Raw genomic sequence first — 25,532 nt, forward strand, 5'->3', positions numbered from 1 at the left:
CTGCAGTACAAACCTCAGTGAGAGATAGGCTCTAGGATTAGAGGTTACACAGCTGGGAAAGTAAAAAAGAAGAAAGCCACTGGAAGCTGGGAGCACCTGTGAATGCTTGCAAAAAGAACTACTTCTGTGGAGAGTGCGAGGTGTGGTAAGTAAAAAGGAATGTCTATTTTATAGTTTAAAGCAAAAGTTGCCTACAAAAGAAAATATTGTTTGGTCAATAGTTTTTGTCACTTGTTACAGTAAAAAGTTTTACAGCTTTGGAACAAAAACAAAAATAGCTGAAAAAACTCAGCAGGTCTGACAGCATCTGTGGAGAGGAAGGCAGAGTTAATGTTTCGAGTCCGTATGACTCTCCATTCCAGCTATTTTTGTTTTTGTTTCAGATTTCCAGCATCCGCAGTATTTTGCTTTTATTTACAGCATAAGGTCCTGACGTGTTATTCTTTCAGCTGTTAACAGGAGCTTTGAGTTTCTCTTTAAAAGTGATCAGTCTCTACAGAGATCACAACAGGCCAGCTGATCAACAGCACCCTTGCTGGGCTGCTGCAGAATTTCCTGGTTTAGGATTGGATGAGTCAGCCTTCCACAGTGGGATCAATTCATCAATAAGCCTTTACACAGCCCTAAGAAGCACTTCTAACTTTATCAACTCCCCAGGCCCCAAGGAGGATTTTAAAAGAAACAATTGCAGCTGCAAGAGGTGTTTACCTTGTTGTGTGGCTTCAAGAACATGGAATCCTTCACCCTTCCAAATCGAAAAGCAACACACAGGATGTCAACTTCTGTATAGCCGTCCTCAGGTAGATTGCTTATGTGAACGAAATGGTCATATATAGTACACCCGGCCTGCATGAAGAGAAACCAAGTTAATAAAATGAGGTAGACAATCAAGAAGTGATGAGCCACACTGTGCAGTCACAATACATCTTGCATCAGGAATTTAATATAATGAAATGCAAGAGGTTTCGTAACTTAGTAACTCAAGCATACAGTGTCCTTTACTCTCCTGCTGTCAGGGCAGTTCCACTGACTCCAGCAACTTTCTGGCCATCTTCATGTGCAAAGCCAAACAGCGATTGGTACTAGACTGTTCTTCCGTAGAAGGTGTCACAGCCAATCCCAATCTCTTTTTCCAGGTACTGTTGCAGAATAGCAATCAGATACAGAATCTGCCTGGTTTATTTTCTTGCTTCCCATGGTCCGGGCCACTCTCATCACCACATATTCCATGATTACTTACTCAGTATGGATCAGAAATTAATTCACAAATTCCCCCACAATGAGCAAGTTAACAGAACAGTCATCAATCATTAGTCTCTCCATTCTGAAAATATAAGTAGCAAGATACTTACATCTGGTTTAAACCCAGATTCTTCAATTATATCCTTAAATATAACCTCCTGGAGAAGACAGAAAAAGAATTGAGTATTAGTAACCCTGACCAAATTACAGTCAGTGCGGCAAGGCCTCAAGCATTGAAAAAGTGTTAGTTCATTTAATGGTTTTCATTAAAATATTTAAGGTTTCTAGTTTCTGCTCCCTTTTATCCCCTCTCTATTGTAAGTACTGGGGGATGAAATTCATTTTTCTTGATATTGAACCCACACTCCCAGAGCATTAGCCTGGGCCTCTGGATTACTACTCCAGTGACATTACCACTACACCACTACCTCCCCCTAAATTGGATGACACCAGTGATGCTAGACCATTACTGGATACACCACACAAAATTTTATTTCCCTGTAACTTGAATGGAATAGTAAACTGGCAGTGTAAAACAAGCTGCCAACTCGCTATCAGCCCATTTTGTTGGACCAGTCTAGACTGATTGCCCCTCTAATGTGGAACTATACCACTGTTCTTTCACTGTTGGTGGGTCAAAATTCTTCCCTAACAGTACCTATATCACCACCTTCTCAAGGGCAATTAGGGGTGAGCAATGTTGGCATTGCCAATAACGCTCACATCCCACAAATGAATAATAAAAAAAAAAACATCCTCCCCTCTCTAATCCACAATACTTGAACTTCTCTCCCTCTTCCTCACAGCCAGGGCCACCAATTTACCCCAAATGACTAAATAAAATTCCATCATTATCTGGGATTGTAAGGTTTTTGCCAGTGTTCTGGGAGCACATTCCGAGAATCTGTTATAACTAATCCCGCTAGTGCATGAATGAATATATCAACTTCCATCATTGACTGGGATTCCAACACTATTATCTCCGTTTTCATGACCAGAGTCTGAGATTTTCTCCCACCAGAACTGTAGATTATTCTAGTTGTCCCTTTTACATTGGCAATGTATGTCTTACCATTTGCATCCTCATCATCACAGCTATGTTCCTTTTTGCTTCACAGAGACCAAATTGAACACAGTACTCCCAAGTTTGGTCTGAGCATGTTCTCTGTAGTCATGTATTTTGCCATTTTTGGTATAACAGCAATCTGCTTTCTCATACTGTCTATACCAAAAAAGTTAAAGTCTTTGTCCATCTCCGTGCAATTACAATTTCATTCATTATATATTCCTAATCACAACATTTTCCAGCTAACATCCATTAATTTTATTACTAAAATCAAAGTAATAATTTCCCTGTCCAAATGCATTAATTAAATTCTTCTGTAAATCTTTTAATTGCATCTTGCTCTGCTGTTCGCTGCATTCAATCTAGAAATTCACAAATTTACAATTAACTTGGACATTCAGGTCCAAGCACAGACCGACATGAGACTGCATTCAACATCCCATCACGTTGAGATTACACTTACTCCCACTTCTCATTCAAAATTTTATTCAGCCTCATACTCTATTTGTGATCATTATCCCCCTCCCCACCCCCCGTCAAAACTTAATTATTAAATCATCAACATCTTCATGAAGCTCAGTAATGATAACAACAGTTACGTGGTCCATTATTATATTATATCAAGAGCTCTGAATCTCCAATTTTAACCCAGGTATATGATCTAACAAGCCAGGAGTTGAAGTCTCGCTGGCTCAAATGCCTTCATTGCTTTTAGTATCTCTTACCATGTCACTCAGATCCACGTACTGATGTAGTACTTGCATGCTAATTGCATTTCCTTTCAGCTTGATTGTGGAAAGGCTGTAAAACTCCACCATTTTCTCTGCTGCTTTTGCGCAGGCCATTTCCAAGTATGCCTTAAAATTAAAATAAAATGCTTTGAGGATGGGGAAACTGAAGGTAGAATGTAACAGAAAAGTAACAGAGAAATACTGAAATTGTTTATATACCAGCCCTATTTAATGTATCACAACCTTTATATAGCAGAGAAAACACACACACAAACTTACTTTTGTACTGTGTCATATGCTTATTATACGATACTTTTAAATCACCCCTTCAAATTGCTTCTACGTATCTATAATTACTTTCTATATCCACTAACAATTGCCTTTATCAGATTAAACATTTTGGTTGAATCACCCCTCAACCATCTAAACTCAATGTAAAACAAGCGGCCATTATACGATCAGTCCTCACAATTTAACCCTTTCATTCCTTGTACTATTCCAGTGAATCTTTGTCACCTAAGGCCAATATACCTTCCACAGTTTTGTCTACTCAATTAGTTTCTATATCTGTCCCTTTGTAGCTTCCTGCCCCCATTTTCACAACTTACTGTGCCTGCTAATATGTTGCCATTTGCAAATTTGGATACATATCTCTTCATTCCTTCATCCAAGTCATTAATATATACTGTAAAAAAACTCTCACAAGATAACATGCCTGTGCAGCTCAGCGTTCATCTCACCGAATTTTCTTTTGACCCCCTTCCCCAGCAGCACCCTCACCACCGACATTCTAACAACAAACAAACTTCATTTTATTAGCAAAAGTTAGAGAAACCAAAATGAGGTTAAGGGGAGAAACAAAGAGAAAATAAGAGCACTGGCCATTGCAGAATCAATTAAATTAAATCAAAACAGAAACAAAAGGACGTGACTAGGAACAGCTGAAGAAAATAATAGCCACCTGAACAAAGTTATGAACCCTGAGAACAGTACGCACTTAAGTGAAGAGCCACACCCACCTGGTTTCTGGAGAATGTAATAACTACATTCAACACTTGTCCAAAGGGCTTTGCCAGCCTTTTCAGGTCATCTTCTTTGTAACCTCTAGCTGGAAGATTATTAATTCGAATAACTCTACCTTTTACATTCAAGCCAACATTCTGCAAAGGAAAAGAAAAAGCTCAAAGTTAACCAGTCTATAACAAGGGCATGACTAGGGGTGGGGAAATCACAGATATCACATTTAAGTTCAAAGAGAATTACTGTTAACACCACGCAAGATTTAGTTTTAAAACAAAAATAGAATGTGCACATCGTGTTGAATGGCATGCATGTCTAACAGGGAGTTAAAGTGATGATCACACCTTCAGACGGCATTGAAGCTGCCAAGACATCAGCTACTTGCTGTTTCTAAAATTCTTCACTTGCCTTTTTAAGGCAACTTTTTTTTTCTCGCTTGCACTTTATTTCCCCTCCTGGACTCTTCCTCAGTTCTGTACCGAGCTAAACTAAAAGGCTGGACACCAACCACTCCTCTGTCAGCACTTGTCAGTAGGTCTTCAACTGTTTCATCTTCAAAGCACCACATGACATTGCTCCTCCCCATCTATCACCTCCTCTAGCCATACACCACCTTCTCAAGGGCAATTAGGGAGAGGCAATAAATGCTGCCTTAGCCAGCGACGCCCACATCCTGTAAATGAATATTAAAAAAATCTCTTCATCTCTCCAAATCTGACATCTTGTGCTTCAAATTTCTTTTGCCTCAGGATTGGCGGCCATGCCTTCACTCTGGAATTCCCTCCCTAAATCTCTCTCTCTTCATCGAATACACTCCTGTGAAACACTTTGGGGTCTTTATCTGTGTTAAAGGCGTAGATGAATGCTAGTTACGATACAGAGAACTGAAGATGCAAGATTACATACAGGACTAATCTAGGCAACTGTTGTAAATTTCAGGCAACAATGTGTTAAAAATTGGCAAGTTAAGAGGTACGATATGCGGCAATAAAGAATGGATCAGTCTGACAGCACTCAGGAGGTAGGGTGATAGCAAGTCTGTATTTATTGCACATAGAAGCACTCTCTCTTTATGGTAGAAAGCAAAAGTGGAAGGCAGAGGAAACAAGGGCTAGCAGCAAATGGGGCCATATAAAAAAAAATTTCATTCATGGGATGTGGGCTTCACTGGCCAGGCCAGCATTCATTGCCCATCCCTAGTTGCCCTTGAGGTGGTGGTGGCGGTGGTGGTGATCTGCCTTCCTGAACCACTGTAGCCCATGTGGTACACCCACAGTGCTGTTAGGGAGGGAGTTCCAGGATTTTGACCCAGTAACAGTGAAGGAACGTCGATATATTTCCAAGTCAGGGTGGTGAGTGACTTGAAGGGGGACTTCCAGGTGGTGGTGTTCCCATCCATCTGCTGCCCTTGTCCTTCTAGATGGTAGTGGTCGTGGGTTTGGAAGGTGCTGTCGAAGGAGCCTTGGTGAATTCCTACAGTGCATCTTGTAGATGGTACACACTGCTGCCACTGTATGTCAGTGGTGGAGGGAGTGAATGTTTGTGGATGTGCTGCCAATCAAGCAGGCTGCTTTGTCTTGGATGGTGTCAAGCTTCTCGAGTGTTGTTGGAGCTGCGCTCATCCAGGCAAATGGTGATTATTACTCCTAACTTGTGCCTTGTCGATGGTGGACAGGCTTTGGGGAAGAGTCAGGTGGTGAGTTCCTCGTCGCACGACTCCTAGCCTCTGACCTGCTCTTGTAGCCACAGTATTTATATGGCTAGTCCGGTTGTTTCTGGTCAATGGTAACCCCCCCAAGATGTTGATAGTGGGGGGATTCAGTGATGGTAATGCCATTGAACATCAATGATAAAAAGTTTAAAGGCACTGTATCCGAATGCATGGAGCATTCGCAGTAAGGTAGACGAATTAACAGCGCAAATAGATGTAAATGGGTATGATATGATTGTGATTACGGAGACACGGCTGCAGGCTGACCAAGGTTGGGAACTGAATATCCAGGATATTTAGGACGGACAGGCAAGGAGGAAAAGGAGATGGCGTGGTATTGTTAGTTATGGATCAAATCAGTGTGATCGTGAGGGGGGCCATTGGCTCAGAGAATCTAGATGCAGAATCAGTTTGGGTGGAGCTGATAAGCAACAAGGGGAGGAAAATATTAGTCAAGTTGTCTATAGGCCTCCAAACAGTAATGATAAGGTAGGGGACGGCATTAGACAGGAAATTAGAGACGCATGTAACAAAGGTGCTACAGCAATCATGGGCAACTTTAATCTACATATAGACTGGACAAGTCAAATCAGCAATAATACTGTGGTGAATGAGTTCCTGGAGCGTGTACGAGATGGTTTTTTGGTCCAGTATGTCGAGGAACCGGCTAGGGAACAGGTTATCCTAGATTTGCTTTGACCAATGAGAAGGGTTTAATTAATAATCTTGTTGTGCTGGGTCCTTTCGGGAACAGTGATCATAACATGATAGAATTCTTCATTAAGATGGAAAGTGAAGTAGTCTGATCTGAAGCAATGGTCCTAAATCTTAAAGGAAACTATGAAGGTCATGAGGCAGGAGTTGGCTAAGATAGTTTGGGGAACTTCATTAAAAGACATGACGGTGGAGAGACAGTAGCTAATATTTAAGGAACAAATGTATGCACCGCAACAGTCATACATTCTTTTCTCGCGCAAAAACATAACAGGAAAAGCAGCCCAACCATGGCTAACAAAAGAAATTAAGGATAGCATTAGATCCAAAGAGGAGTCATAAAGTTGCCAGAAAAAGTAGCAGGCCTGAGGATTGGGAGTTGTTTAGAAGTCAGCAAAGGAGGACCAAGAGATTGATTAAGAGGAGAAAAATAGAGTATGAGAGTAAACTTGCAAGGAACATAAAAGCAGACTGTAAAAGCTTCTGTATGTATGTAAAAAGAAAAAGATTAGTGAAGACAAATGTTGGTCCCTATCAGTCTGAAACAGGAGAATTTATAATAGAAAACAAGGAAATGGCAGAGCAATGAAACAACTACTTTAGTTCTGTCTTCAGAGAGGAAGACACAAATAGTTTCCCAGGAATATGAGAGAACCAAGGGTCTAGAGTAAGCAGGAGTAATTGAAGGCAATTATTATTACTAAAAAATAGTTGCGAAATTAATGGGACTGAAATCCAATAAATCCCTAAGGCCCGATCACCTACATCCCAGGGTACTGTAGCTATGTCCCCTAGTTCAAGATTCCCCCCACTAGTGGAAACATCTTCTCAACATCTACCCTGTCAAGCCCCCTCAGAATCTTGTACATTTCAGTGAGATCACCCCTCATTCTCCTACACACTAATGAATAAAGGTCTAACCTGTTTAGCCATTCTTGAAGAGTCAATTGCTTCATCCCAGGGATCAGCCTAGTGAATCTCTTTTGAACTGCCTCCAATGCCAGTATATCCTTTCTTAAATATGGGGGCCAAAACCGTACGCAGTACTCCAGGTGCGGCCTCACCAACACGCGACACAGTTGTAACAAGACTCCCCTATTTTTAAACTCCAATGACCCAGCAATACAGGCCAAAATTCCATTTGCCTTCTTAATTCCTTACTGTACCTACAAGCTAACTTCTTGTGTTTCATGCAGAAGAACATCCAGATCCCTCTGTGTTGTGCTTTTTTGGAGCCGCTCTCCATTTAAATAATAGTCTGCCTTTTGATTTTTCCTATCAAAGTGCATGAGCTCACATTCCTACATTAAACTCCATCTGCAAGCTTTTGCCCACTCACTCAACCTGTCTATATCCCCTTTCAGATTCCTCATGTCCTCATCACAACATGTGCTCCCACCTATTTTGTATTGTCAGCAAATTTGGATACATTAAACTCTGCCCCCTCCTCCAAGTTATTAATTATAGCTAGTAAATAATCAAGGCCCTCGGACTGATCCTCGTGGCACTCCACTAGTTACGTCTTTCCAACCTGAAAAAGACCCATTAATCCCGACTCTCTGTCTTGTGCGTGTTAACCAATTATCAATCCATGCTAATACATTACCCCCAATACCATGAACTCCTAACTTGTGCGATAATAATCTTTTATGTGGCACCTTATCGAACGCCTTCTGGAAATCCAAATACACTACATCTACTGGTTCCCCCTTTACCAACTCTGCTTGTTACATCCTCAAAGAACTCTAGCAAATTTGTCAAACATGATTTCCCTTTCACAAAACCATATGGACTTTGTTTGATTGCGTTATGCTTTTCCAAATGTTCTATTTCTTCCTTAATAATGGACTCTAGCATTTTCCCAATGACATACGTTAGGCTGACTGGCCTATAGTTTCCTGCTTTATGTCTCCCTCCTTTCTTGAACAGGGGTATCACATTAGCGGTTTTCCAATCCACTGGGACCCTCCCGGAATCCAGTGAGTTCTGGAATATTTCGACCAATGCCTCCACCGTCTCTGCAGCCACTTTCTTTAAAACCCTTGGATGCAGGCCATCAGGTCCTGGCGACTTGTCTGCCTCTAGTCCCATTAGTTTGTCAAATACTTTGTCCCTCGTGACAGAGACTGTTACAAGATCTTCCCTCCCATTAGCTCCTTGCTTATCTGATATCTTTGGGATGTTTATAGTGTCCTCCACCATAAAGACCGATGCAAAATATTGGTTTAAATTATCTGCAATTTCCCTTTTCCTAGTTATTAATTCTCCTGTTGCATCCTCCAAGGGTCCTACATTCACTTTAGCTACTCTCTTTCCTTTTACATACCCATGGAAGCTCTTGCTGTTTGTTTTTATATTTCTTGCCAATTTACTTTCGTAATCAATTTTCTCCCTCTTTATTAGCTTTTCAGTCATCCGTTGCTGGTTCCTAAAAAAAATTCACAATCCTCTAGCCTACCACTAGTTTTCGCCACTTTGTATGCCTTAGTTTTTGACTGGATATTCTCCTTGGCGACTTTGTTAACCACGGGTGGTTCATCCTTCTCATCGAGTCCTTCTTTTTGACTGGGATACATTTTTGCAAGTGTTATGAAATATCTGCTTAAAGACTGCCACTGCTCATCCACTGACCTTCTCCTTAGTCTATTTCCCAGCCCGCTTTAGACAACTCTTTCTTCATACCTCTGTAATTGCCCTTATTTAAGTTGGGGACACTGGTTTGAGACTGGTGCAAAGTATTTATCCAACTCCTCTGTCATTTCCTGGTTCCCCATTATTGTTTTCCCAGCCTCAATCTCTAAGGGGTCTATGTTCACTTCTGCCTCTCTCTTCCTTTTTATATATTCAAGGAAGCTCTTACAGTCCGTTTTTCTATTACTTACTAGTTCACCCTCAAAGTTTATTTTCTCCCTCTTTTTTTTTTGTCATCTTCTGTTGGTTTTTAAAACTTTCCCAATCCTCTATCTTACCACTAATCTTTGCCATATTATATGTTTTTTTCTTTCAATTTGATGCTATCCTTAACTTCTTCAGATGCTGAAGCAGTCCATGTCCAAATGCAGCAAGACCTGGACAATATCGAGGCTTGGCTGACAAGTGGCAAGTAAAATTCACGCCCCACAAGTGCCAGGCAATGGCCATCTCCAACAAGAGCAAATCTGACCATCGCTCCTTGAAGTTCAATGGCATTACCATCACTGAATCCCCCACTATCAACATTCTGGGGGTTACCATTGACCAGAGACTGAACTGGACTAGCCATATAAATACTGTGGCTACAAGAGCAACTCAGAGGTTAGAAATCCTGTGGTGAGTAACTCACCTCCTGACTTCCCAAAGCCTGCCCACTATCTACAAGGCACAAGTCAGGAGTGTGATGGAATACTCCCCACTTGCCTGGAGGCGTGCAGCTCCCACAGCACTCAAGAAGCTTGACACCATCCTGGACAAAGCTGCCCACTTGATTGGCACCACATCCACAAAAATGCACTCCTTCCACCACCGACACACAGTAGCAGCAGTGCGTACCATCTACAAGATGCACTGCAGGAATTCACCAAGGCTCCTTAGACAGCACCTTCCAAACCCATGACCTCTACCATATAGGATAAGGACAGCAAATAGATGGGAACACCACCACCTGGGAGTTCCCCTTCAAGTCACTCACCATCCTGACTTGGAAATATATCGCCATTCCTTCACTGTCAGTGGGTCAAAATCCTGGAACTCCCTTCCTAACAGCACTGTGGGTGTGTGTACCTACACCACATGGACTGCAGCGGTTCAAGAAGGCCACCTTCTCAAGGGCAACTAGGGATGGGCAATAAATGCTGGCCCAGCCAGCGAAGCCCACATCCCATGAATAAACAAAAAAGACTGGATGCAGGGATGATATTTTCTCTGGCTAGAACAAGTGGTCACAGTCTCAGGATACGGGGTAGAACATTTATGACTAAGATGAAGAGAAACTTCTTCATTCAGAGGTTGGTGAACCAATGGAATTCTGTACCACAAGGCTGTGGAGGCCAAGTCATTGAATATGTTTAAAAAGGAAACAGGTTTCTGGGCTCTAAAGGCATCAAGGGGTATGGGGAGAACGTAGGGGCATGGCGTTGAAATAGAAGATTAAGCCATGATCATATTGAATGGTGGAGCAGACTCAAAGGGCTGAATGACCTACTCCTGCTCCTATTTCCTATGTTTCTATATTTTTATGTTGACTCCAAAATAGTTGAAGATAGAGAAAGTCAATGATGCAGCATCACTGATTGAAAGAACAATTAGAGGTATTCTGGGAGAGATGTATTCAGAAGACGAGTAAGATCTCTGCAAGCCAGAGGAGTGAATTCCCTGTTCCTAACGTTGATATGGGACATTATCCTGGATGGTTGCCTAAATGCAGCAAATCCTGGAATATCAATTAGCTTGCAGCATGGGGTTTGACCCCTCTTCCGGCTGAGTTAGACTCGGGGCCTACCTCCTCGCCCTACCTGTCTGGCTGTACTTTGCCATGGTTCAGCAAATAATCACCAAGGGACTGCCTTTAGGCAGAGAACTCAAGATGATGATGATATGGTTTATTCAATTTTCCAAACGCAAAACTAGAAAGGTACAATATTTTCCTACTCAGCAGCTATAACGTGAGAGATGCTTACCTCAGAATCTGCCTTCTCCGCAGCAGTACCATCACCTCCTGCAATCTCTGAAACAGATATGAGAGATCAAAAAGCTGAAAACAATTAAACTAAACAGAGGCACAGGCTTTAAAAGAGACATTCTGCAACTCTCCAGTACAGTGTTTATATGATAAATTTAAAATGATATGCCATTTTCCAAAAACTCTTGGCATAACAAGTTAAAGCTCATGATTGTTACAAGGAAGCAATTCATCCGCTGTGATAAAACGAGCTAGTAGCGAGTGTCTAATTTTGTTTGATAATGCTCCAGTGAAGCTAGCTGTTGAATATCAGATGGTAAGCCAAGTGTGGGGAGTGCAGGGCATGGGCAGCTCCACAGATAAAGAGGATGATGTCTGAAAGAAAGGACTCTGCATTGTCTGCAATGATCTGGAAAATGCCTATGAGAAATGACGTCAAGCTAATTGAGACAACATAACCAAACTATATGGTTTAATTGGAAGAGATTGAGGACGACATTGTATTTTAGCTGCTTTGTCTCACTACAATTAATTAGTTAAACTATGTACCTTAGTTTCACTGCAATTAATTGGGCATATATTATTAAGATGTATCCAAGGATACCGAGGATAGAAAGGTGGAAATTGTGAAGGCACTGGCCATAATTTTCCAGTCTTCCTTAGAGGACTGGAGAATTGCCAATTTTTCACCCTTCTGCAAAAAAAGGGTATAAACATAAGCCCAGCAACTACAGGCCAGTCAGCTTAACCTCAGTGGCGGGAAGCTTCTACAAACGACAATTCGGTACAAAATTACTAGCCTCTTGGGCGAATGTGGGTTAATTAAAGAAAGTCAACAACGATTTAAGGGAAAATTGTGTTTAACTAACTTGGGGGTTTTTTGAATACGTAACAGAGGGCTGATGAGGACAATGCTTTAAAAAGTACCTGGATGAGCACTTGGCACGTCATAACATTCAAGGTTATGGGCCAAGTGCTGGTAAATGGGTTAGGTAGGTAGGTCAGGTGTTTCTCACATGTCGGTGCAGACTCGATGGGCCGAAGGACCTCTTCTGCACTGTGAGATTCTGTGAATGCCATTGATGTGGTGTACATGGACTTCCAAAATACATTGGATACAGTATCACACAACAGGCTTGTGAGCAAAGTTATAGCTCATGGAATAAAAGGGACAGTACAAACATGGATACAAATTTGGCTGAGTGACAAGAAAGAGAGAGGAATGCTTAGTGGATGTTTTTTGGACTGGGGGAAGATTTGTAGTGGAATTCCCCGGGGGTCACTGTTAGGGCCCTTGCTCTTCCTGACCTAGACCTTAGAGGACAGGCACAATTTCAAAATTTGTGGATGACACAAAGCTTGACAGCATTGTGAATAGTGAGGAGGATACTGCAGAACTTCAAAAGGACACAGGCAAGTTGGTGGAATGGGCGGACAAGTGGCAGGTGAAAGTCAAGTGTGAATTCATTCATTTTGGTGGGAAGAATGTGGAGAGACTGAAGGGTACAATTTTAAAGTAGGTGCAGGAGCAGAGGGACCTGGTGTTTATGTGCATAAAGTCATTGAACAGTAGCAGGACAGGTTAAGAGAGCATTTAATTAAGTATACTGCAGCCTAGGCTATATTAATAGAGGCATAGAGTATGAAAGTAAAAGGTTATGTTAAACCTCTATAGAATCCTAGTTCAGCCTCAACTGAGTGGCATCCAGTTCCGCATGCCACACTTTAGAAAAGATGCAAAGGTATTCAAGATTGCACAGCAAAGGTTCATGGGAATGACCATAAGACATAGGAAAAGAAATTAGGCCATTTGGCCCATCGAGTCTGCTCCGCCATTCAATCATGGCTGATAAGTTTCTCAACCCCATTCTCCCGCCTTCTCCTCGTAACCTTTGATCCCCTTACCAATCAAGAACCTAGCTATCTCGGTCTTAAATACACTCAATGACCTGGCCTCCACAGCCTTCTGTGGCAATGAATTCCTTAGATTCACCACTCTCTGGCTAAAGAAGTTTCTCATTATCTCTGTTCTAAAAGGTCTTCCCTTTACTCTGAGGCTGTGCCCTCGGGTCCTAGTCTCTCCTACTAATGGAAACATCTTCCCCACGTCCGCTCTATCCAGACCTTTCAGTATTCTGTAAGTTTCAATCAGATCCCCCCTCATCCTTCTAAACTCCATCGAGTATAGACCCAGAGTCCTCAAACGTTCCTCATATGTTAAGCCTTTCATTCCTGGGATAATTCTCGTGAACCTCCTCTGGACCCTCTCCAGGGCCAGCACATCCTTCCTGAGATACAGGGCCCAAAATTGCTCACAATATTCTAAATGTGGTCTGACCTGAGCCTTATAAAGCCTCAGCAGCATATCCCTGCTTTTATATTCTAGTCCTCTCGAAATAAGTGCCAACATTACATTTGCCTTCCTAACTACCGACTCAACCTGCAAGTTAACCTTAAGAGAATCCTGGACTAGGACTCCCAAGTCCCTTTGCACTCCAGATTTCTGAATTCTCTCCCCATTTAGAAAATAGTCTATGCCTCTATTCTTCCTACCAAAGTGCATGACCTCACACTTCTCCACGTTGTATTCCATCTGCCACTTCTTTGCTCATTCTCCTAACCTGTCCATATCCTTCTGCAGCCTCCCCGCCCTCCTTGCCTCTAACACCATGGGCTCTTATCTTACTGACCAGCCTCCTGTGCGGCACCTTGTCAAAGGCCTTCTGGAAGTCCAAGTAGATAACATCCATTGGCTCTCCTTTGTCTAACCTACTCGTTACCTCCTCAAAGAATTCTAACAGATTTGGTTCTAGGGATGAAGAACTTCAGTAACATGGATAGATTGGAGCGGTTGTTTTCATTAAGAGAATGCTGAGAGGAGATTTGATTGAGGTATTCAAAATCATGAGGGGCCGGGGCAGAAGTAGATAGGGAAAAAAATATTCCCGTTTATGGGAGGATCGAGAACAAGAGTGCACAGATTTAAGGTGACTGGCGAGAGAAGCAATGGAGACATAAAAACATTTTCAGGCAGCTAGTGGTTGGGATCTGGAATGCATTGGCCGAGGGTGTAGCGGAGGCAGGTTCAATCGAGGCATTCAGGAGGGAATTGATTATCTGAAAACGAAGAATGTGCAGAGTTATGGGGAGAAAGCCAATGAGTGGCGCTAGGCAAACTGATCCTTCGGATAGCCAGTGCAGGCGTGACAGATCACCAACGGCTTCCTCCTATGCAGTATCATTTTGTGATAGTACCACCAGTGTGTATCGTTGCTTCACTGATAATATGCATAAAATATAACGATCAAACTAAAAGATGGTATTTAAGTGTGAGCAAATTACTGCACTGGGGCACTCATACTGGAACTGTGAAACATGGCGTTTCAATAAAAACCTGATCCTACATTGTTACCACCGTATCCATGTGTAATCTGTGGCTTAAAGTAATGAGATAAATTCATTTGGGAAAGCAGTCCATCAGCAGTAAGGGACTGATATGGTTATGGGTTAGCTCAGTAACAACAATCAGCTATGTTATGTTAAAACCAGGAGTGCTCGATGCTTACTCAAACTCACTTTACTCTGCTCCAGAAGACTAACCCAATGATAAGTTTCATTTCCCGTATCTGCCAGTCTTACAACCTCAAGATTGAGTGCAGAGTTAGCTGGTGCTAGATAATGGGAATTACTCATGGTGGATTCAATCCCACCTTCCACTAGGTTGAAGTTGCATCAAACTCAATCTTAAGTACGACTCTTACTAGAGGTTTAAATCTGGTCAATCTGAGCTGAATATAAAAATAACTTTTGAAGTATCAAACCACCCTTCCAGGAAACTATCACATTTATGCAATTATAAGATGTTATAAATCTTTCTCAGAGCAGTTGCTTACTTGTATCAGCTGAAGGAGGAGCAGTTTCTGAAGCACTCCGAGGACCAGCACTGGTCACTGGAGCACTTATATCTTTCCTGAATGAGGCAAAGGAAAAGAATTTGAAACACAGACAATGATGCACAGGACATTGGTGGGCAACCAACATTTAGCCAGACCCCAAAAGAGTTCCATCCAAGTTAATGATATCCAGATGCTGGCCAACACTGAACATTTACAGTGCTGCCACCAGCCACTGTGATTTTCAGGGTGAGGGCGAGCAAAGGAAGGACAATGACCCAGATTATGCAGTGTCAGTAACAGAGACATACAAACATACGAATTAGGAGGGGTAGGCCAGTCAGCACCTTGAGCCTGCTCCGCCATTCAGTAAGATCATGGCTGATCTGATTTTAACCTCAACTCCACATTCCCACCTACCCCTGATAACCTTTCACCCCACCCCCGCTTATCAACAATCTACCTACCCCTGCCTTAAAAATATTCAAAGACTCTGCTTCCATGTCGACGGTTTGCCATTAACAAATATCAGAGCTACAGCCAAACTTCTGGAGTGCAACATGCACCAGATGCAAATCTGAAGTTGTGGTGGGCCAATCAATGATATTCCCAAGGTCATGCAAATTTGTTGCCAAGTTTTAGATTCATTTGACAGGTAGGGGAACAAGCTTGAATTTAAGCTAACTGCCAACTAATTCACACCTAAAAGTATTAGACCTGGTATTTTTTTTTAAAAATTCATTCACGGGATGTGGGCTTCACTGGCTGGGCCAGCATTTACTGCCCATCCCTAATTACCCTTGAGAAGGTGGTGGTGAGCTGACTTCCTGAACGGCTGTAATCCATGTGGTGTAGGGAGTTCCAGGATTTTGGCTCAGCGGCGGTGAAAGAACGACGGTACATTTCCAAGTCTGGATGACAAGTGGCTTGGAGAGGGGAACTTAGGGGTGGTGGTGTTCCCATCTATCCGCTGCCCTTGTCCCTCTAAATGGTAATGATCGTGGGTTTAGAAAGTGCTGTTTAAGGAGCCTTGGTGAATTTCCAGGCATTAAGGGATTTGCATTCTTTTTGCAAATACATGAGGAGGCCCACATTAAAGATGTTTCAACTGTTAAAATGGATTCAAGTGAATGATTTTTTAAAAACATTAATCTTAAAACATGTAAGTCAGATTAATCAAACCTTTTCATTGTTTTAATGTAAATTACTTTTTAAACAAGTCAGATGGATCTTATTAAAATGTTAACATGAAAACTTTAAACTTGCATCTTATTAAAAAGTAAAATCAATGACTTTTTAACTTAACATCAGACTTTTTAATGTTTCAATGCATATCACTTTTTAAAATGATTTATCTTAATTCAATGATCAACCATCATTGCACTTTTTAAAAATATGCTTACTTTTTTAAAGTTATTACACAGTGCTACTGAGCCTCGGTGAAACCAACCGAGAGGGAATCTGAAATTCTCTCTATGGGGATCGCGTAATGTAGGTTTGATTAAACATCAGCAATGAGCGCTGCTGCTGTGTCAGTGACCATGAAATCTGGCCGATTATCATAATTCTGCCATGAGAAAAAGCCAGCAGTAAAAATACAGGTTCTATATTTCCAAACATGGGATTTGCCCTTGAGTGCGCGCGCGAGTGGGCGAAGGGCCGAGTGAGAGCGCGTGTGAGCGAGGGGCCTAGCGGGGGCACGCACGAGGGGCCGAGACAAAGAATGAGAGAGAGAGAGAGGAGAGAGAGAGAGAGAGAGAAAGAGACAGGGAGAGAGAGAGAGAGAAAGACAGGGGGAGAGAGAGAGAGAGAATGTTGAACAGTGCAACCTGGGCTAAATTACTGACAGTTACAGGTTTGCCACTGGTTAACAGTTTGAAAGGGATAAATCATGAACATCGCATGCTTACTATATTGGCGTCACTATACAAAGTAAGCCTTGTGTCAACACTGCTTGCTGTGTAGTGATTTATTAATAAATTTCTTAGGTTGAGTATGAAGGGCACAGTGAAACAAACAAGTGTGGCACGTGCAGCACAAAAGGCAGCAATGAGTGCAGACTGAGTTTTGCCCGATGATGCCAAGTCGCTGGTAGAAACTAGCAGAGGAAGATATGTCACGCATCTCCCAGCATTCAGCCAAACAGTAGTATTGGCTAAGGCCTGTATAGCAGGTGTAAAGCTTTTTTAAAAAAATGTTTGCCTTCCCCAATGTTCCTAAATTGACGTCACACTTCTGATTCATTTGTGTCAAGCAATACAACAGCAGGTGGAGTTTATCCCAAGTCAGTTAAGTCCAGAAATCTCTACTTCTGTTGCAGGATAAATGTGCTGAATTTCAATTGGCAGCAACGCTCACCTCACTGCTGCTTTATTATATGGCACAAGAGCATGGGATTGTGTTATCCAAGCAAAACAATACTGAATCTCAATCCTTCCTTTGCACAAAAACTAAGTACTTTCAACATCATGTTACTAGAGGGAGAGTAAATAATCAGTCCTACGTATTAGGGAAAAAATTAATATGCTCCACCAGATGATCAGCTGGTGTCAGGTTGACTGAGGGGTTAAGTTCATAGTATGGAAATTCAACAGCACAGACAGCTCTGGGACTGAGACTCAACCCATACAAGCTTATTCACCTACAGATGGGAAGCATTGTTCCAGAATTCCTTTGGTTTCAGAGGCTTACTTCTCAGATACTTACTGTACAGGGGGAAAAACTTGGCTCTGTGACTGCTCTTTCTGATCCTATTTAAAGAAAAAAAGTGTTAGGATTTTCCATCAGCATTTTGTCATCCTGTTCTACCAAGCACTGGGGCACTAAGTGGGTCAACTACTAAAGGATAGCCAGGACATCACATGCATGAAATTGTTCCAAAGAGTTATATTGGACTTCAAACGTTAACTTTTTAAAAAATTCTTTCGTGGGGTGTGAGGCCTCGCTGGCTGGCCAGCATTTATTACCCATCCCTAATTGCCCTTCAGAAGGTGGTGGTGCACCGCCTTCTTGAGCTGCTGCAGTCCATGTGGTGTAGGTAAACCTACAGTGCTATTAGGGAGGGGGTTCCAGGATTCTGACCCAGTGACAATGAAGGAACCCAACTCAGGATGGTGAGTGACTTGGAGGGGAACTTCCAAGTGGTGGTGTTCCCATTTAGCTGCTGCCCGTGTCCTTCTAGATGGTAGTGGTTGCGAGTTTGGAAGGTGCTGTCTAAGGAGGCTTGGTGAATTCCTACGTGCATCTTGTAGATGGTACGCACTGCTGCTACTGTGCGTCGTGGTGGAGTTGGTGAATGTTTGTGGATGGGGTGCCAGATGTTGCCAGGTCTGCTGAGTTTTCCCAGCACTTTGTTTTTATTTCAGATCTCCAGCATCTGCCGTATTTTGCTTTTATTTTATCCGGGTTACTGGGGGCTATAGATGTACATACTTTTCCTATGGATATCCAGCTGCCCAACACTGCACCCCCCCAACAACATCTCCCCCACCATTTCCATGCAGGGGTGGCTCACCATGAGCCACAAGGTGCCCGATCAGGAGCTCCCTCCACATCCCCACCTCCACCCACACCCCCCCAAACCCATAGGGAGGTCACCAGGTTCTACTGGCTGGTGTCTCAAAGTGGCATACAGCTCCCCAACTCCACTGCAAGGACAGCAACAGCCGGGTGAGTCCATTGAGCAGCCTGTAACTAGCCATTTAAGGGCCTCAACCAGTCTACAGACATGAAGGGTGCCCTTGACCTTCCCCGCTCTGCACAGGCCTTCACATAAGAATTTCAGTGCCAGTGTGATGCTAGGTATGTAGGCCATACCCAGATTGTATCAAACAGCATGTCCCAGCTGCTGTTTGCAATAGGCTGGGTACAGACCGTACCCAACCAGCCCGCGCTTGCAAAACTCAAAACACAGCGTCCAACATTAGATGTGATTCCGTGATTGGACAATATTTGCTAAATAACCTTCAGTGTGCTAAGAATTACGCTAACAACCAATTTAAGATTGTCAGTCGGGCTGGCAGTGTGGCACATTGGTGTGTACTGGAAGCTACATATATCAATACACAAGCCCTGCTTTTTTTGCAGACAGAAGGAACATGTACAAACATTGCACCTGTTTAAGCTAAACAAGTGACAGCCATCCACTGAATCAGTCCTCAGGGCAAAGCCTTGACCAATCAGGGTCAAGCTACCTGGTTTAAATTTCAAACAATGCCTGGCAGTTAACTGTCAGTCACCATCATTGGTGCATTCTCCATGGCAACGCCTCTACCAAACAGAGTTCACTTGCCAACCAATCAGCACTCTCTTCACATACAGTATAAATTGTTGTTTTCCCTTTATATTAGTATCCTTATGAGTGTCCTGATGAGTGCCAGGCAAAAGGCTTAGACATGTCTCTTTTTTTCAGCAATACTCAAGTTCTGTACTACCAATGACTATTTAAAATACAGTGGCCAACTTGGGCACAGCAAGATTGCACAAAAAGCAATAAGTGACTATTTTATTTGTTTTAGTACATTGATTGATGCATAATGTTTGCCATACCCCATGGAGAAACCCCATTCTTCAAAGTGCCACAGGATCATTAATGTCTGCCTTACGGGTCATACAGTGTTTTGGGTTTGAAGTGTCATCTAAAGTCTCTGCCTCCAATATAGCACTGCCTCTGTAACGCAATGAAATGCTAGTCTAAATTACGTACTTGCGTTTGATTGTACCTTTGTAACCACCTCTTACGTTACATATTACTCTTACATTATACTTTACACAGTGCTCAACTTTCCCATTCCCTCCTGTCAGCAGTAGTTCAGTCGTTACTCGCACCTCTGAGTCAAAAGTTTGAGAGTAGAAAACCTAGCTTGCCACTCAAATTGCAATACTCGGAGTGATGTACTGTTGAATGAGACGGTAAACTGAAACCCCGTCAGCCCTCTTAAGCTAATGCGTGTGGAAGCTGCACAAAAATTTTTTAAAGGGCCAGCACACTACATGGAAAAATTAGAGAACGTTAGTCCTGGCCAATATTTAATCCCTTATCATAAAAGGATGATCTGGTTATTATCACATTGCTGTTTCTGGGACCTTGCTGTGCACACACACTGGCTGCTGCATTTTGACATTACACCAGTGACTACACTTCAAAAATACTTTCTTGGCATTGGGAAAAGTGCTTTGGAGCTTCATGAACATCATTATAAAAATGCACGTCTTTATTTGTCCACCTTTTGAAGTGTTTTGTTGTGTGAGAATGCCATAGAAGTAAAGTTGCTAACTGTCTTCGACCAGCTTAAGTACAGAATCTATGGGTCCAAATTTACACCAACAGACTCATCTCTATCTCCTGGAAAGTAAAACCACCTTGGGACTTACTGGTTGCTTATGGATTTGCTTCTTCCGTCCCAGTAACGTCATGGTCACTTGTCGGTGATTGATCTCCACCGGTGTGATGCTATAAAACTCCACCAGTGCCACTGCAGCCTCTTTATAGGCCATTTCCAGGAAAGCCTATTTCAAAACAAAAACTAGTTAACAACCTTATACGCAGACCTCTGTACTGAGGAACTTCTTACCTCTGTCTTTTTGTCTATCATTAAACCCTAAGCTGAGTGTCACCAAGCCTCTAGTTTGTAAAGTATTTACAGCACAGAAACAGGCCATTTGGCCCAATAACAGTGCCAGTGTTTATGCTCCATACCAGCCTCCTTCCATCCATCATGTTCCTTTCTCTCTCATATGCTCACCCAGCTTTCCCTTAAATACATCGACGCAATTGACATCAACTGTTTCCTGTGGCAACAAGTTCCATATTCTCACCACTCTCTGGGTAAACAAGTTTCACCCGAATTCCCCATTGGATTTATGTGACTATTTTGTATTTATGGCCCCTAGTTCTGGTCTTACCAGAAGTGGAAACATTTACCCTACGTCAATTCTATCACTTTGATAATCTTAAAAAACTATTAGATCACCCGTCAGTTTTCCCTTTCTGGAGAAAAGAGTCCAAGCCTGTTCAATCTTTCCTCCTCTCCACTATCAACTCTTTTTGCTAGAGCAAAGCTCCGTGAGTGGTGGCTGCCCACTCCTGCACACCATCCAAATATCCATTGTGAGCCGTTGATAGGTGAACTTTTGAGAGATTGTCTGCAACCTCTTCAATCATGGGGAATATCAGCAGCAAACGTCAACCTATCCTTACCTGAGATTCACACAAGTGCATTTCCAACAAAGGGCACTGATCCTGGTCAACAGTCCTAGAGCATTGAACCCAGCTTGCAATACTCCATCACCACCCAGCTGACACCATCACAAGATGGATAATGAACCCCAGATCTTGCTCTTTGGTTACAAATTGTATTTTAACCCACCAGAAAACCAAAGAGTTTTACTGAAGAGGGCCAAACACGGTTAATTCTATGTAAGAACAGGTGTAGTGTATCACTGTATGCTAGTTGCAGGAACCAAAGACAGGTTTTGTGTTTTTATCGTGGTGAGAGGTGTGGTAAAGTGCCAAAAGATATAAATTTACAACAAATTAAGTCTCTGTTTTCTCTCTTGGTGGCAGAGAAGTAGTAACATTGGGAGGAATTAAGAAATAACTTTTCTGTGCAACTTTACCTCGTTTTTGGTGCGTACTAGCTTAATGGCTGCGACTTTTCCAAATGGCTGGGTCAGTTTTGTGATGTCATCCTCAGTGTAACCATCATGCGGCAGGTCAGTGATATGAACTACACGCCCACTCCTCTTCATTTCCTCCATCTTCAAAAACAACACAGCAGTTAGCCCTCCAATGGAACACCCCCACCCAACATGAACAGCTAACAAAGGGTCATCCTCACAACAGAATCAATTTAATTAAACCAGACTATGTAGAACTAGCACTTCATGCAGCTCCTCGTTGAAAATACTGAAACAGTGGCCCACATTTTCCACTTTATATCCTACAGAGAAATAATTGAGACTTACCAATTGTGCATTTGCCTCTTGTTGAGGAGTAGGTTTCTCCACTTTGACAGCAGCAGCAGCTGCACCTAGAGACACAGAGTCCAATGAGACCCAACCCAATTAACAGTCACAAACAAATAACAAACTTCATGTATTCATCTTCAATAATGCATCAATGTAATATCAAAACATTCCTTATGGCAGGGAGCCTGCCGTCCTTACCCATTTTTTAAATTCTTACATGGAATGTGAGGGTCACTGGCTAGGCCAGTATTTTTACTGCCTACCCGCAATTGACCTTGAGAAGGTGGTGGTCAGCCGCCTTCTTGAACCATTGCAGTCCATGTGGTGTAGGCACACCCACAGTGCTGTTTATCTGGCCTATACATTTCAGTCCTACACCAACTTGGTTGACAGCTTAACCCTGAGATGGCCTAACAAGTCACCCAGTCATATCAAACTGTTACTAGCAGTTCAAAAATAAGGTCTTCCACCACCACCTTAAGGACAACCCTTGATGGGTATCAAATGTCAGCCTTGTCCGTGATGCCCAGACCCCAAGAATGGATTGAAAAGTAATAACATGTTTAGTTACACTAGGTGGTTTTTGTGCTATGCAGGTAGTCTCACAGCAGCACAGGCTTATAACTATTGATAGAGAAACTGTAAAAGGAAATGTCATCTGTTTTATGAGGGCAGGCATAGTAAACCTGTAGAATTTTGGCAGAGTCTAAGTCTCTGGGACATATTGCCATTCAGGGATGATAACACTGGGGAATCAATCACCCTGGGATGCTCTTGCACACCTGCCAGAACTCAGTTAAAGCTGAGGAGCAGGGCACAACATGGAGTACAACATAAGGAGCTGGCGAATGAAAGCAGGTAATTAAATATATTTAAAAACAGGGAGTGCTGGAAATATTCAGCAGGTCTGGCAGCATCTGTGGCAAGAAAAACAGTTAATGCCTTGAGTTGAATATGACACTTCAGAACTGAAAGGCAACAGAAATATGATGGGCTTTATCCCATTGAATGGGGAAGAAAGAACAAAAAGGAAGTTTTGGGATAGGATGGAGGGGCGGGAGGGCGGAAAGGTGTTATGGAGCAAAAGGCAAAGGGGAGTGACTGTAGTACAGAAACAGCAGAATAATGAACAGCTCCATCCAAACAAAAAACGAAAAACAAGATTCAGACAGATACATGACAAAACAGAAAGAAAACAGGGGACAGTGTTCATGGTCTGAAATTGTTGAACTATGCTGAGTCCAATGTTGAGTCCAGAACATTTTTTTGCCTTGTGCTGGTCTGAATCTTGTTTTTGATTTTGGATAGAAGTTGTTCGTTACTTTGCAATTCACACTCACTCTGGACAAATGCTTTGTTTCTTTACCTCAACCATTACCAACACCTTTGCCTTTTGTTCCATAACATATTTGTCATTTATTCTCTCCCATCCTCTATCCTTATCCCAGCCCTTCCCTTTTGTTGATCCTCCCCCTTTCAATGGCATAAAACCCATCACATTTCTACCTTCTTTCAGTTCTCAAGAGTCATATTCATCTCAAAACATTAACTGTTTCTTTTGCCACAGATGCTGCCAGACCTGAGTATTTCCAGCATTTAAACGTACATAAAAGAAATATGAATCAATTCCACAAAAATATGAATTGCTACAGCACCAACCACAGTTGAATAAGAGACTCTAATGTTATTATACAAGAGGAATCCAGCACTCCCATTTTTACCCAATATTGTGACTTTGAGCCCTGTTTGCCATCACTTTCCCCTTCCCTAAAAAATGGTTTATTGTTCCTGGAATGTGGTCTTGGGACTCTGGGAACCTTTTGACACTATGTTCAAACAGCCAGCCTTAGTCTGTCAGCCCTGGCAAACTTATCCTCATCTAACAGAAGGCATCAAGCCCCAGGTGATCTCTTCTCTACCTCCTTGGGGATGACGACATGGCCAATTACAGCACCCTTCCTACTGCCTGGAATGAGACTGGCTAATACAGCAGAAAACAAAGGTTGAGCCCACAAGAACTTGATCGATGGCTTCAATTTTAATCATTTTCTGTACTGAATTCAGTTCAAATCCATCCTGTACTATAGATGCTGTGGTTACTTTTATTATGTTTTAGTGCAATTAAAAAGAGTACTAAATTACATATTTAACAAGCAATAAAACAATATCCCCTCCCGGAGTCATGTTTAGTTATGATAATGAAGCAGACATCCCAGGTGCTAATACCAGTAGTACATTACATCGGTCTGAGTCTCATCTACTCTTTTGGACAATGTAACGCGACAAAGCACAAAAATATCTGCACGTGAAAGGTGTACTTTTGCAACTGAACTTTGTAGTGTGCGTTGCATTACAGCCTGTAAGAAGGAACATAGCAACAAGAGTTTAGCCCCTTGTGCCTTTTCCACCATTCAATTAAACCATGGTTGATTGCCAATCTAATTCCATATACCAATCTTTGTCCAACGTCCCTTAATAGCTTTAACTAACAAAAATCAATCACAGATTTAAAATTAACAACTGATCATTAACGTAGCAGTACTTCCCAATTTCACTCCTGCAAGGTCTAGCTCTAACTTTTAGACTACATCCCTAGTCCTAGATTCCCCAATCAGTGGAAATAGTGACTATTTATTCACTTCAATATCTTGGACTTATTATCTGACCTCTGAGTGAAACAATGGAGGTACAAGATCTATTTTTAGAATCCCTGGACTTCAAGGGAGAGAGAAAACACACAGCCAGGTCTCCCAATCCTGCTCAGTAATCAGCAAACTGTGCTATAAACCATGTGCATGTTGTAATCATCAGCCAAGGATCAGCAGTAATAAGAGTGTCTTATTCACAGGGAGCCAGTGGCATTATAGTAATGTCATTGAACTAGTAATCCAGAAGCCCAGACAAATGCTCTGGTGAACAGCAGCTGGTGGAATTTAAATTCAATTAATAAATCTGGAATTAAAACCCAGTCTGGCCTCCATGTGACTCTAGACCCAGAGCAATGTGGTTGACTCTTAAATGCCCTCTGGAATGGCCAGCAAGCCACTCAGTTGTATCAAACCACTACTAAGTATAAAAGGAATGAAACTGGACGGGCCACCTGGCATCGGCCTAAGCATTGGAAACGACAACCCTGTTACCCAGCCTTGTTGACCCTGCAAAGTACTCCTTAGTTAAATCTGGGGGCTTGGGCCAAAATTGGGAGAGCTGTCCCATTGGGAGAGGGAGAGAGGGAGAGAGGGAGAGAGGGAGGGGAGGGGAGGGGAGGGGAGGGGAGGGGAGGGGAGGGAGGGAGGGAGGGGAGGGGAGGGGAGGGAGGGAGGGGAGGGGAGGGAGGGAGGGGAGGGGGGGGAGGGAGGGGAGGGGGGGGAGGGAGGGAGGGAGGGGAGGGGAGGGGAGGGAGGGAAGGGAGGGGAGGGAGGGGAGGGAGGGGAGGGAGGGGAGGGAGGGGAGGGAGGGGAGGGAGGGGAGGGAGGGGAGGGGAGGGAGGGAGGGGAGGGGAGGGGAGGGGAGGGGAGGGGAGGGAGGG

At 42.7% G+C, this 25,532-nt stretch overlaps 1 protein-coding gene across 1 annotated transcript in view; it reads right to left on the reverse strand.

Annotated features, from left to right (window-relative positions):
• The window catches only part of LOC144688501 (uncharacterized), an 80,866-nt gene extending 58,783 nt beyond the window's left edge, over positions 1-22,083 (reverse strand). Inside the window, exons 1-10 of the mRNA XM_078555159.1 lie at positions 22,001-22,083; positions 21,653-21,793; positions 20,408-20,542; positions 17,741-17,784; positions 15,035-15,111; positions 11,140-11,186; positions 4,059-4,199; positions 3,034-3,165; positions 1,353-1,400; positions 709-846 (exon numbers count right to left, since the gene is read on the reverse strand). Of these exons, the coding sequence (XP_078411285.1) occupies positions 709-846; positions 1,353-1,400; positions 3,034-3,165; positions 4,059-4,199; positions 11,140-11,186; positions 15,035-15,111; positions 17,741-17,784; positions 20,408-20,542; positions 21,653-21,793 (903 nt within the window). The 5' untranslated portion in view covers positions 22,001-22,083. The remainder of the gene's footprint in view (positions 1-708; positions 847-1,352; positions 1,401-3,033; positions 3,166-4,058; positions 4,200-11,139; positions 11,187-15,034; positions 15,112-17,740; positions 17,785-20,407; positions 20,543-21,652; positions 21,794-22,000) is intronic.
• Positions 22,084-25,532: the final 3,449 nt, after the last annotated feature.

Source organism: Cetorhinus maximus, chromosome 1, assembly GCF_964194155.1.
Source record: "Cetorhinus maximus chromosome 1, sCetMax3.hap1.1, whole genome shotgun sequence".
In the NCBI taxonomy this organism is placed as follows: Eukaryota; Metazoa; Chordata; class Chondrichthyes; order Lamniformes; family Cetorhinidae; genus Cetorhinus; species Cetorhinus maximus.